Source organism: Silene latifolia, chromosome 8 (genome assembly GCF_048544455.1).
Source record: "Silene latifolia isolate original U9 population chromosome 8, ASM4854445v1, whole genome shotgun sequence".
In the NCBI taxonomy this organism is placed as follows: Eukaryota; Viridiplantae; Streptophyta; class Magnoliopsida; order Caryophyllales; family Caryophyllaceae; genus Silene; species Silene latifolia.
Genome location: NC_133533.1, coordinates 28,390,974 through 28,402,644, shown reverse-complemented (window position 1 = coordinate 28,402,644; position 11,671 = coordinate 28,390,974). Strand labels below are relative to the sequence as shown.

Sequence of the window (11,671 nt, the reverse complement as noted above, 5' to 3'; positions counted from 1 at the left end):
CGACCACCCGCTCCTTTTGGACTACGGGGATTGAAGATTGAGCTGGGGTTGACGCCGTTGCCGCCGTAGACGTTGTCTTTGATCTCCGGCGCGGCACGTTACCGGCAATCCGCGCCTGAGCCGCCGTCACATCCAATGCCTTCAACTGCTGCTCCATAAGTTCATGGGGAGCCGGTCTGCGATCACGTGGCAGGGCCTTAGGATGCAGCTCAACAACTCTTCCGTTCTCGTCAAGTCCCAACCTCTGGAGAACGGAGGCAGGCAGTTCCGGGCCAAATCGGTCTGCAGAAGAAACGAAGCAGGAGTTACGTAAAAGAAATAAACCAAAGTTCAAAAACAGAAACATAAAAAGCAAAGATGGGCCTCACACCGACCCCACTCACCCTGTTCGAGGGCCGATATGAGGCCGACGTGGCAGAGCAGCTCATCCTGAAGAACGATCTGCGTCGGGGGAATCCATCCCTTTGGCGTCCCATCCTTCTCAGCCTCAAACAGCTTCATTGCCCGTTTTTCGTCCTCATTAAGATAAACCCTGCTGGCGTCCATCTTAAGCTTATTCCGGGAGACGTATCTGTCATGCTCCCCTTGATTCTCGCACCGCAAATTGACGCGTCTGGAAGGACCGGCAAGGCGTGAGATAGTCCTCCGGAACCTCAACGTATACCCACCGAGCCTTCCAGTCCTTGCAAGAAGTAAGCTTAGAGACGGTGATATAACCCGACTCAGTCTGTATGCTATACCACCCCGTGCCACCTAGGACATTCTGTCGAAGGTGGTGAAGCCGGCGAAAGAGGTTCACCGTTGGGGCCTCCCCTTTGAAAAGACACAACCATACAAAACCAACAATCGTCCTGATGGCCAACGGATGCAGTTGGGCCACGACGACATTCATGACTTTAATAATGGCCGCAACGTATTCATTCAGAGGAAACCGGAGCCCATACTCTAGGTGTCTGATGTATACGCCGATACAACCCGCAGGAGGGCAACAGACGGCCTGACCCTCCTCAGGGATAACAATTCTATACCCCCGCCGTAGGAGTAATGGTGTTAAAAAAGTTCAGAACCGGAACAACTGGCGAACTTGTTCGTCCAGGCTCGATCAGGACTGATCGAGCAGGCATCACCGTGCCACGAAACAAGCGGCCTCTCTACGGCGGAAGGGGTCGCCTCATCATCGTCATCATCAATACCCTCCAAATATCTCTCATCAATTTCAGGAGAAGGAGACCTGGGGCCCCCGAACCTTAGCGGGGTGACGGCAAGTGGCTCCTGCTCATCGAAATCGACGTTCGCCCCCGGCCTTGGCAATCTTGGGTCCAAAGACATCGGCGAAAGACATGACAACAAATACTTAACAAATAAAAGTTGAAAAATTTGTTTGTTTACCTTGGAAAAGTGTTACGCCGAGTAACGCTTTGAAGACTAGAGAGAAGTTTCTTCGAAGAAAGCTAGAGAGAAGAAATTTTTTGAGAAAATGAAATTTGTGCGGAAAATTAAGGGGCACACTGCTCTATTTATAGAGCAAAACTCATGAAATGGACCAATCAGGGCAAAGCCCATGAAACGTCGACCAATCAATGCCAAGCCACGCGTCAAGCATGCAGCCATGGAATGTCAATCGACATACAGTTATAAATCTTCTTCAACACGCTCCTTGACGGAATGCCAATCGACGTATCTTCTTCAACACGCTCCTTGGTATCTACTTGCTAGCGGCCAGCTAATCAACAAATCAAAGACAGCACCGGCCGAGGGCAATCAAAAGCACAAACGGCACTCTCAACCTGGTCTCGGCCAGCGCCACTTTCTTTTCCACATAGGATGTCCGTTACACATCCATGTGGAGGGGGGATATGGTACGGCCTGAACAGAACCAAGCCGAGAAAGAAGAAGCCGGGGAAGAAATTCAACTTGCGCAGAATACGCTCAACACTCATCGAAGGTCCATACCACGGCATAGACTACGCTGGGGGCAAATTGATGGGGCATATTCTGCACCCGCTGACCGAGTCAACATATTGAGCAAGGTCAAAGCCAAAAGATAGCAAGTCAACATATTAGACAGCCTAACCGACGCAGCCTGTCGGCCTGTCACTTGGGTCTCGGCTAAGCAACTAGCCAGCCGGGAGACATATCTGCGTACTCACATCCAAGTCCTCTCGGCATGGGGTCAACCAGGCCAGCCGGCCTGCCATGGGTCCCTCGGCAAAGGGTAGAACAGTCTTTCCACCTGCTCTGCCACTTGGCCACTACGTGACAAAAGGTGAAAGTCTATAAATACTCCTCAATCCTCATTGAGAAAACAATCCGATAATCCACAATTCACCCTAATACTCACTATAAATCTGGTATAAACTTCTTATCTCTCTACAATATACTTTGCCAAGAAACACACAACTTAATCCCTTTAAGTTTACTGACTTGAGCGTCGGAGTGAGTACGCTCGGTACGAAGCCGAGCCCTCAGTTTGTTCATTGTTTCAGGAGAGGCCGAAAGGAAGAGTCAAGCAAAGTCATCATTCACCAAGCTTACGTGGTAACAAATCCTGCTCCGGAATTACACTCGGAACAGTTACAACAACGGGTTTTAAACTAAGAACCGTTGTTACTAACAATTTCAACAACGGGTATGTAGCATAAACCCGTTGTCAAAAGACTTCACAATTTTGGAGGGAAAGTTACAACAACGGTTATACATATGACAACCGTTGTTATATTATTCCCTCCAAATTTTTGAAACACTTTCCACAACGGAGAACAACCAACAACAACGGCTTTTAACCGTGGTGAATACTTTCGACAACGGTTTCATTAAATAACCAAACCGTTGTAAATACCTTCTACAACGGCCGCTTTAATAACGTCCGCTTTTTGTTTTTACAACGGTTTTTACCCATTGTTATAGCCTGTATCTGTAGTAGTGCTAGGACATATGCTGCACTCCCCTCAACCTACCTACCAAATTTAAGACCAAGCAAAACATAATAACACCATTAAAAGACCCTCGAAAACCCTCTAACAACACACTATAAACCCAAACTTCTAACTCTTTCTCTGACCAGCCTTACTTTACGCACCAATCGACCTCACATAGGCCACCTTTGGCTACCATGTTTATAACTCTTAGAAAGCTTGTACTTCCACCTTTCCAACGGGTCCAAGAACACCGTAAACCGACCTTGTTTGCTATCTTAAATATAGACTGAAAGTCATCCTATTGCAAGCGGTCAAGAAGTTGTCAGAATCCGACCAAAAAATCGTGTTTGACAAAAAAAAAAGTTATTAAAAATTGTATTTAACGAACATTTTCTTAAAGGTAGTGTTCGAAAAAAAAAAAGTTTTTAAAAAATTGTATTTGACCAAAAAAAAAACTTAAAAAAGTTTTAACAATCCTATTACTCGGTATTTGCTCGTCGTTCTCTCCCCCCGTTTTATCCTTCCTCTCAGTTCCTTCACTCTCACTAACCGCCCTCACAGCCTGAGCCTCACCTGTGTTTCGTTGACTGTGGATTACTGCCGCCAACCGGCTTTATGTCGTCGATCGCTTCGCCACTGTGCACATCACCTTCTGCCTCTTGATCTGGTTCGAAATTCTAGGGTTTGCTCACCTTACTCTTAAATTAAACAAGGAGAACAACCGAGTCTTCCATTGATTCCTCTTCTTTTATTCTTCATTTCGCACTTATCAGCTGCTGTTCATCCTTTTTTAGGTCTGTCTCTCCTTTTTTTTCTTAGTTGATTTCATTATTTATTTGAAATTCCGAACTCTCTCGCTTTCATTCACCAATAAGTTTCTATTAAGGCGGATATATATTTTAATACTCGATGTAGGCAACAATTGATCCTTAAAAAATCAATTTCATTTAACAAGAATAATTGATTATAGATGGCGTCTCGGCTGCAAATGGAGGGAGACGACTCTGTGCTATTGCACGTCACTCATTCTAACTTTAAAACCTTCAACGCCGATGTCCGCTTTTCACTTCAGGTCCGTCTCGCCTCGTCTCGTCTCGTCTTTAAATCACTTTCTTATTCTTAGGGCATCAACAATAGAGGTTTGTCAACAAAGGTTCGTGTACTTTTTAGAGGTTTGTTGACAAACCTCTCTATTGTTGGGAATGAGGGTTAAGGTTCATAGATGAGAATGGTTACAATTTTGTATACAGGTTTGTGTTTTTGGTTGTGAGTGATAGTGGACCCCATGTAATATACTTGTATGAGGTTTGTCTATATTTAAGAGGTTTGTCTATTGTTGTATTGAGGTTTGTTGTTAGGGAGGTTTGTGTATCGAGTGATGTGGCATTAGACAAACCTCATTTGGAGTTTGTCTATTGCTAATGCCCTAAATGTGTATGCATCACTTCACTAAACCTTTGGCTGCCGCCTTTTCAATTAGATGTCGGTTGAAGCTGTAAAAGATAAGCTCTGGAAAAAATGTGGAACTGCTGTTGACTCTATGTCTCTTGAGCTTTACGATGATGCCGGTTCCAGACTTGCGTTGCTCTCTGATAATTCTGCACCTTTTGGCTTCTACTCTCCTTTAAACGGGTCTGACTCTTTGTTACTCTTTCTTGCCTTCAATGCTTCGACTTTCTATTGCCTTTTTTACTTGATTTCCCATTTACTCATCCTGCTTTTATATTGCTTTGCTTTCAAAAGATATCGGCTTCATATTGTAGATCTTGATCCTTCATCAATTACTTCCGGTGGCTGGCTGGATGACACCTCTTTGGTTCAAAAATATGAAATTTCTGAAGAAGACTATGAAAAGCGTCAAGGCGAGTTCTTAAAACTACCGTCTTTACCAATTATGCACATTTATAATGCATCATCAACTTCAAATATTGGAGTTCAATGTCGAATACTCCCTCCGTCCCGGTCAATTGTTGTCCTTTTGTTTTGGCACAAAGACCAAGGAAAGAAAAATGGGCCAATTACTAAATGACAAGTGGAACAAAATGAGTGTGAATGATCAAATTGTTTATCAAGTTCATTCTTAAAATAGAAAGGACAACAACTCTCACCGAGACACCCAAATATGGAAAAGGACAACAAATGACTAGGACAGAGGGAGTACTTTTTTATTCTAAGCTCACTGTAGAGCGTTTCTTGCTCTATTCTAGGCTTCTAGCTGATGTTCTTAGTATTGAAGAAGATTAGTCACTCTCAATGTTGAACATGTGTAGGGACATTTCAAAATATCCGCTACTTAGCATGAAGAATGTCACGAGTCTGATAGACTCAAATTCTCATGCCACATAAAGTACGACACATTCATTTAGGTCGTTTGGCATGAGCTTTCTTTTATTGGGTACAAGCTCCATCAGTGCTTTTCTCTCTTATTTTTCATTGGTTCATTTTACATAAAATTGACAGGTCGGTGCTTTATACAAAGTACAAGTAGTTCCTTATGGTTGTAATGATGATTTCATTTTACATCTTTTTCTACAATAGCGGAGTAAAAACAGCTTGTCTACCGGGACATATTAGAGGGTTATGTGATTTTTCAGGCAAAGTAGTGACACTGCAATATAAGCCTTGGAATAGTATCTTTTATATGGAGTGAAATATTGGCCGAAGCTCAAGAAAGTTTCTTATTTGAATATCCTGATTTATTTCAGGCACATTCAGAAAATTCAAGGAAAAACTACCCCATCAAAATCCTACAAGTACTAGTGCTAAGGTAAGGTTTCAGTATATTGTTAGTATTGACGTCGACACAGTTTAATAGCTACTAAGGATCAGCTATAAGTTTGGTCTTCGTTTCTAGAACCGATTTATTTTATTTTCTTTTGGTATGGATTCAAAATGTTTCAGCTTAATATACTCGAATCTGTATTATTCATCATGTTTTTACTGCTATGAATGTACTACTATGTTTCATTATGTCTGCTTTTCATGCTTTCTAGCTCTCTTGTATGTAGGTACCTCACAATTACATGGAAAATTTGTGTACTAACATTAAGGTCAGTTAGACTACCCTCTATCCTCTTTCAAAAACTACTTAGGTGCACTATTTCTGTTACTGCACTTGCAGGAATTTTGATTATGGCACTCCCAGGAATTTTGAGTAGCACACTTTTTCTGTAATTGAACGTGCAGGAATTTTGATTAGTCAACTTTTATTTGTTACAGTGCTCTAATTAGGCTACATTTCCACATAAGCTAATTACGTAGTACTATTTGTTGCGGAGGTGTTTATCTACTATGTCTCTAAAGTGCTCCTTTCGCAGTCAGAATTATGAGTATCATGTCGGCACATTTCACTCTCAGATTTCTCTGTATCATAGATTTGTAATTAAGCTTCCATTCTCGATGGATCCTGAAGTTCACTATTCTCAAGCTTTGAAATACGATACGAATATACCAAAATGTATGCGCTTATTTATTGTGTGTTACTGGTCAATGTAATTCATGACACATTTTATGAGTTAGTCGTAACAGCATCTAGTCCCTCAGTGTTAAAACACTCGTAAGGTGCGTACATCCGAGTCCAATTACCTCAGCATGGGTGGCTGCCTTTGAGGCATCCTTGTTATTGTACTCCTATAAAGTTATAGTTTACATTTACAGACTCATCAAAGCAAGTCAGTGTATGTATTACCTTACGTCCTACTATGAGACTATTTGCCACTTCCCTCAGTGCCATATATACCCTCTCCACACCGAAGTGTTTCCATTATTCCGCTTCTTCCCTTGGTGAAACTATAGTGGTTAAGATGGCAGTGATGCTTGGATGGCTTTGTGCATGTTGGTTTCATTGATGTTTTAAAAAAGTTCCAATGCTTTCAGTTTTAATACAACAACAACAACAACAACATCAGAGCCTTAATCCCAAAATGATTTGGGGTCGGCTGACATGGATCATCTTTTCGAACCGTCCATGGGTGCACGCACGCCTCAAAATGCGAATAAAAAAGGGAAGATGAAAAACAAAAAGGAAGAACGAAAATGTAATTGAAAGTCAAGGTGAACTTAGGGGTTTTAAAATCGAATTCCGTCTTTCTTTTATAAAAACTTAAAATTTAAATCGAGAGAAAAGATTAAAACGATGTTTAAAAACCGAAATAGAGTGAAGGATCCGGAATGAACCAGATGAAATCTATAAGGAAGTGGTTGGTGAAAAAGTGTAATAAAGGAGAGAAAAATAAATAAATTAATTTCTTTAAATTAAATACAAAAAACACTAAATATGTCAAAAAACATCAAATACTAAAAATCCACATGTATCCTTTCCCTCCATTTTGCCCTCTCCGTCACCATACTCTCCTCAAGCCCCAGAACTCTCATATCGTGCTCTATCACTCTCAACCATGTCTGTCTCGGTCTTCCTCTGCCTCTAGTAGTGAGAGAAGACTTGTACTGTGAGAGAATAGTGAGAGAAGACTTGTACTGTGAATGGTGAGTGGTCATGCTGGTTGGTCTCGAAGGCAGTGTTAAGCTAGCTGGAATATGCTGGGGAAGTATGTTTCTGACGATCGGCTTTACTCCAGTTGAGGGAGAGATTGTCAGTTTGGTGAGAGCAAGTGTCGAGTGAATACGAGTAAATGAGATGGATGGGGTAATTCTAGGTGGAATCTGATGGTATCAGAGGATGAAGTTTTAAATTGACAAGCTCCCCTACTGGCCTACACCTCTTGTTTCCCGCATAATAGTGGGCATTTATTGAGGATAGTCTTACAGATTTACTATTCAATTGGAAACTTGCTTCTTATTCAGTTCTTGGTACTTTCTTAGTTCCTTTTTTGATAGCCAAACAACTCATATTTTTAGCTTCTCACTTTAAGTGATACTAAATGTATCGGAACGAATAAAGCTAGTGTGATTTGCAGTTGCACATTTAATTGGTTTAAAGGGAATTATATCATTCTCAGTCCACTCATTTCAATCACAAGGGAGACTAACTTATCAGGAGGGAAAGGACTGTATGGGAACTATTCTTAGTGATATTAAGATGAATTAAGCTGATGTTTGTTAGATCTGGTGGTAATTTTAGGTCTGATTTTTTCTTCACTCTGTCTTTTTCAACTAAAAGACATACTCCCTCCCATCCACACCAAAGGTAGCATTCACTTTTTGGTCGTCAAACTTCAAAAACTTTGACCAAGAATATCGGTAAAATGTATGGAACTTTGAAAGACGAAACTTATATTTGGTGGAGTATAATTGACCCTTTTTTTTTTACTATTTTTAAAACTTGCGTACATTTTTTATCCTTTCTATTTGTCTTTGAATAACTTAAGGTCTTTGTTGCCTCCTTTCCTTGGTGGAACACTGGAACCCTTTAAATTTGTTTAAATGAACTTAACATAAAACTGCTGAAGTACTGGAAATCATAAGTAGGATAATAGTTGTTAAATTTGTTTTTGATAATTTTTCTCCTGATTGGATATGCAGAATCGTTTATATTTTACTTGGTTTACTTTTAAAAACTTTGACCACTTTCTTATATATTTTACTTGGTTTACTTTTAAGGCATTCTGGATCCTTAATTCTATTTCGGTTTTCAAAATCGTTTTAATCTTTTCTCTCGATTTAAATTTTAAGTTTTTATAAAAGAAATCCGGAATTCGATTTTAAAACCTGTAAGTTTACCTTGACTTCCCATTACATTTTCGCTCTCCCTTTTGTTTTTCATTTTCCCCTTTTCTATTCACTTTTTGAGGTGTGCGTTTACCCATGGACGGTTCTAAAGGATGATTCATGTCAGCCGACCCCAAATCATTTTAGGATTAAGGCTCTGATGTTGTTGTTGTTGTTGTTGTTGTTGTTATTGGATATGCAGAATGTTGTGAACTTGAAATGATAATACGCTGAACTGCATAAAGACTGAGTATGTGTATGAATGCTGCTCAATTAGTAGATTATACAACCAGTTGTATATGGTTGTATGGTGTAGAATTCGAGCTGTGTACTAAAGTTTTCGAGTTTTGTTAAAAAGAATCTGAGTTGTGCTTTAAAGTTTTTGAACTCACACACTTCAACATAAAAAAATAAACTCTTACAAAACTCGATAAAATTGCACATAAGCTCGGATTAATGTATAGGGTTGTACAATACTTATTATACAACTGGTTGTATAGTAATATTTGTGGAATGCTGCTAGAATAAGGGTCATTGCTTACAAAATGTGTGCTTCAGTGTGTAGCTATTTGCTTAGTTGCTATGAACAGTGTTGTTTTGTGTGCGCTAAAAGTTAACCTACTCCGTTAATGAATTTTGTGAAATAACAACACGTACTTGTTTATTGGATCAATCTCTCAGCAAAAAGTTTTATCATGTTAACTAGTGTCTTTTTTTTTTAAGTGAAGGTGGGAGATAGATGTCAAGTTCAACCGGGAGACAAAAGGGGTGTTGTCAAATATGTAGGGCAAGCAGAAAATCTTGGCCCGGGTTTCTGGGTTGGAATTCAGTATGATGAGCCACTAGGGAAACACGATGGAATGTATGTAGCAAATTTTCCCTGTTAATTTATATATGGAAAGGTTTATGAATTATAATGGTTTAGAAATTATACCACCTTGATTATTTGGCTCTTTCGCATAGTTTTTTGCTTCTTTGTTTCAAGTATCATCGTAACCTTTACGTTAATTTGATATCACATGCTTTTACATGATGCTTATGCTTCAAGTAGTTGGCTTATTCATCCTTGTCTCGAATTACACAGGGTTCGAGGTACTCGTTATTTCGATTGTCCCCAACTTCATGGTGGGATCGTTAGACCTGACAAAGTACAGGTTTGTTCTACATTACACACGTATAATCTTAGTTCTTGCTGTTCAAGCTTACTATGTGCATGATATAATCCACCGAACCTCTTTTAATTAACGCTTTGAAAGCGAAAACCCAATTATGGTTATGACTTATGAGATTCTAAAGCATCTTGATGAAAATAGGTAGGTGAATCATGGTAGTTCGGTTGCTGCTATGGATTTTTGATTCATGAAAGCCTTTGTGGCTTATGAAATACTCATCTATCATCATTTCAACCGTCAAACTGACGGCAAGGGTTCCATTTCTGTTATTGGTGATTTGATCTTGCATGTCATTTCAGAATGCAACATCAGATTGGACAGTTGATCATGAGTCAACTATTCTATTGAGCATAATACATCAGTCAGTTGATAATATGATATTATTTGCTGAATCATGTGTGGTCTTTGAGATTATTACAACAGAACATGAGTTGGAAATTCTTTTTATGAATACATCTTCTGTTTCTTTCTGTTCTGTTTGCTGCACACTGCACAGTGCAGCAGATACGAAGTAGTTATTTTACTCCAGCATTTTCTTTTTCCTCTTTCGAGCCATGTGGCGACTTATTATTAACTACTCCAAAGTAGTGTATTTGACTTGGGATTAGTACTTTACTAGTAGTTCTGCACAACCAAGCATAATTCTTTGGCTATCGGCTGCCATATAAAGGTTGTCTTGTTGTGTTTTCCAGGTGGGAGATTTTCCTGAACGAGATTTGTTCGAAGAGGACGAAATTTAGTACTGTCTCATTCCTATTTCTTAGCCGTGCTCTTGGAACTGTCCTCCCATGTTGAATTCATCACCAACCTGTTATTCAGACTGATGGGGGCAGGTCTGAGAACATTTTACCCCGAGTTTCACAGAGGTGGTTTTAAAGATCCTGGACATCAGATTCAGATTCATTAATTCTCTTTCAATGCTAACCTCCTTGCTTGTTTACAGTAATGCTTTTATCAGCTTAGATGTTCCATATGAACTAAACCTATTACAATGTTTGGTTAACGTGTCTTAATGGCTGAAGTATTGAGGTGAATGTCGGCGTTTGCTTAATAGTTTGGCGTGTTTTGTTAAGATGTCTGAAAGTATCTCTATTAATTTGAGTGGCATTTTTCAGAAATGGAAGATACCAATAGTCACAGTGCGTTGTTGTCATGCTTTTGAAACTACTATGCATTCCTTCTTCTCATGTACTCCGTAATGATTTTGGTATTTGTTTTGAGAAGCATCGGAGGATTGTAGCGAATGAGCACAAAGCCTACAGCACTCTCAGAGTCTCAGATGTGAACATGATATATTCTATATTCTATATGCTCGTACGGTCGTACCTTTGTAGTATTGAGATTGAAAATACTGTAAGAGTCTACATCTTGCTAGTTCGAATCTCACTTTCCTATTATTGTTAAATTTATTATTATTAATTAATCCTCCAAACCTCAAAGCTGAAATTTTACAAAGTTCGGGGTAAATATAAGTTTTAGATTGATTTGAAAGAAATTATTAAAGCGAATCTAGATAGATTTATTTATCTCATTTACAAAACAAAGTGTTGTTTGCTAAAAGACTTGGCTTTAAGCCATACCCCATTGCAAAATAATTTTATTGAGCCTAAAAATTTCGAGACTTGAATTCGGGACGTAAAACATTCTAGTTACCTTCAATGTAGCTTAGTTTTCAGCCTTTAAAAAATTGAAAGAATGTTCAAAATTTCATAGAGAACACTATTTGACTTAAGGTATTGTATGGAAAAGTGGAAATGATTTCATTTTCATGATTTCAATTGTATAAATCAAAATGTTTGAATTCAATTCCAAAATTCGTTTGGGAATCCATGGAATTTGAATTGGAATTGGGCGGGACGAATATGGGTCGAGGTCAATTAATTTTTTTTATTTGAAAAAAAAAATGTTTGTCAC

General features: G+C 39.3%; 1 protein-coding gene across 3 annotated transcripts; it reads left to right on the top strand.

Moving 5' to 3' along the window:
* Window positions 1-3,399: 3,399 nt before the first annotated feature.
* LOC141596659 (tubulin-folding cofactor B) lies at window positions 3,400-10,907 on the top strand. Of its 3 annotated transcripts, none has more exons than XM_074416868.1 (9): window positions 3,400-3,712; window positions 3,889-3,990; window positions 4,399-4,550; window positions 4,662-4,780; window positions 5,624-5,685; window positions 5,927-5,968; window positions 9,314-9,447; window positions 9,670-9,739; window positions 10,450-10,907. In XM_074416868.1, exons 2-9 carry the CDS (start codon window positions 3,889-3,891, stop codon window positions 10,495-10,497), a joined length of 729 nt encoding a protein of 242 aa, XP_074272969.1. In that variant the 5' UTR covers window positions 3,400-3,712; the 3' UTR covers window positions 10,498-10,907. The 3 variants fall into 3 exon arrangements, with proteins under 3 accessions (XP_074272969.1, XP_074272971.1, XP_074272970.1); XM_074416870.1 differs by having other exon boundaries at window positions 3,491-3,585; XM_074416869.1 differs by having other exon boundaries at window positions 3,493-3,600.
* The last annotated feature ends 764 nt before the right edge of the window (window positions 10,908-11,671 follow it).

Bases quoted from the DNA above. Each gene is read 5' to 3' on its own strand.
- LOC141596659 (XM_074416868.1), top strand. From the start codon at position 3,889: ATGGCGTCTCGGCTGCAAATGGAGGGAGACGACTCTGTGCTATTGCAC. The intron at 3,991-4,398 runs GTCCGTCTCGCC...CTTTTCAATTAG, and splicing joins ATGTCCGCTTTTCACTTCAG to ATGTCGGTTGAAGCTGTAAA. The intron at 5,686-5,926 runs GTAAGGTTTCAG...TCTTGTATGTAG, and splicing joins CTACAAGTACTAGTGCTAAG to GTACCTCACAATTACATGGA.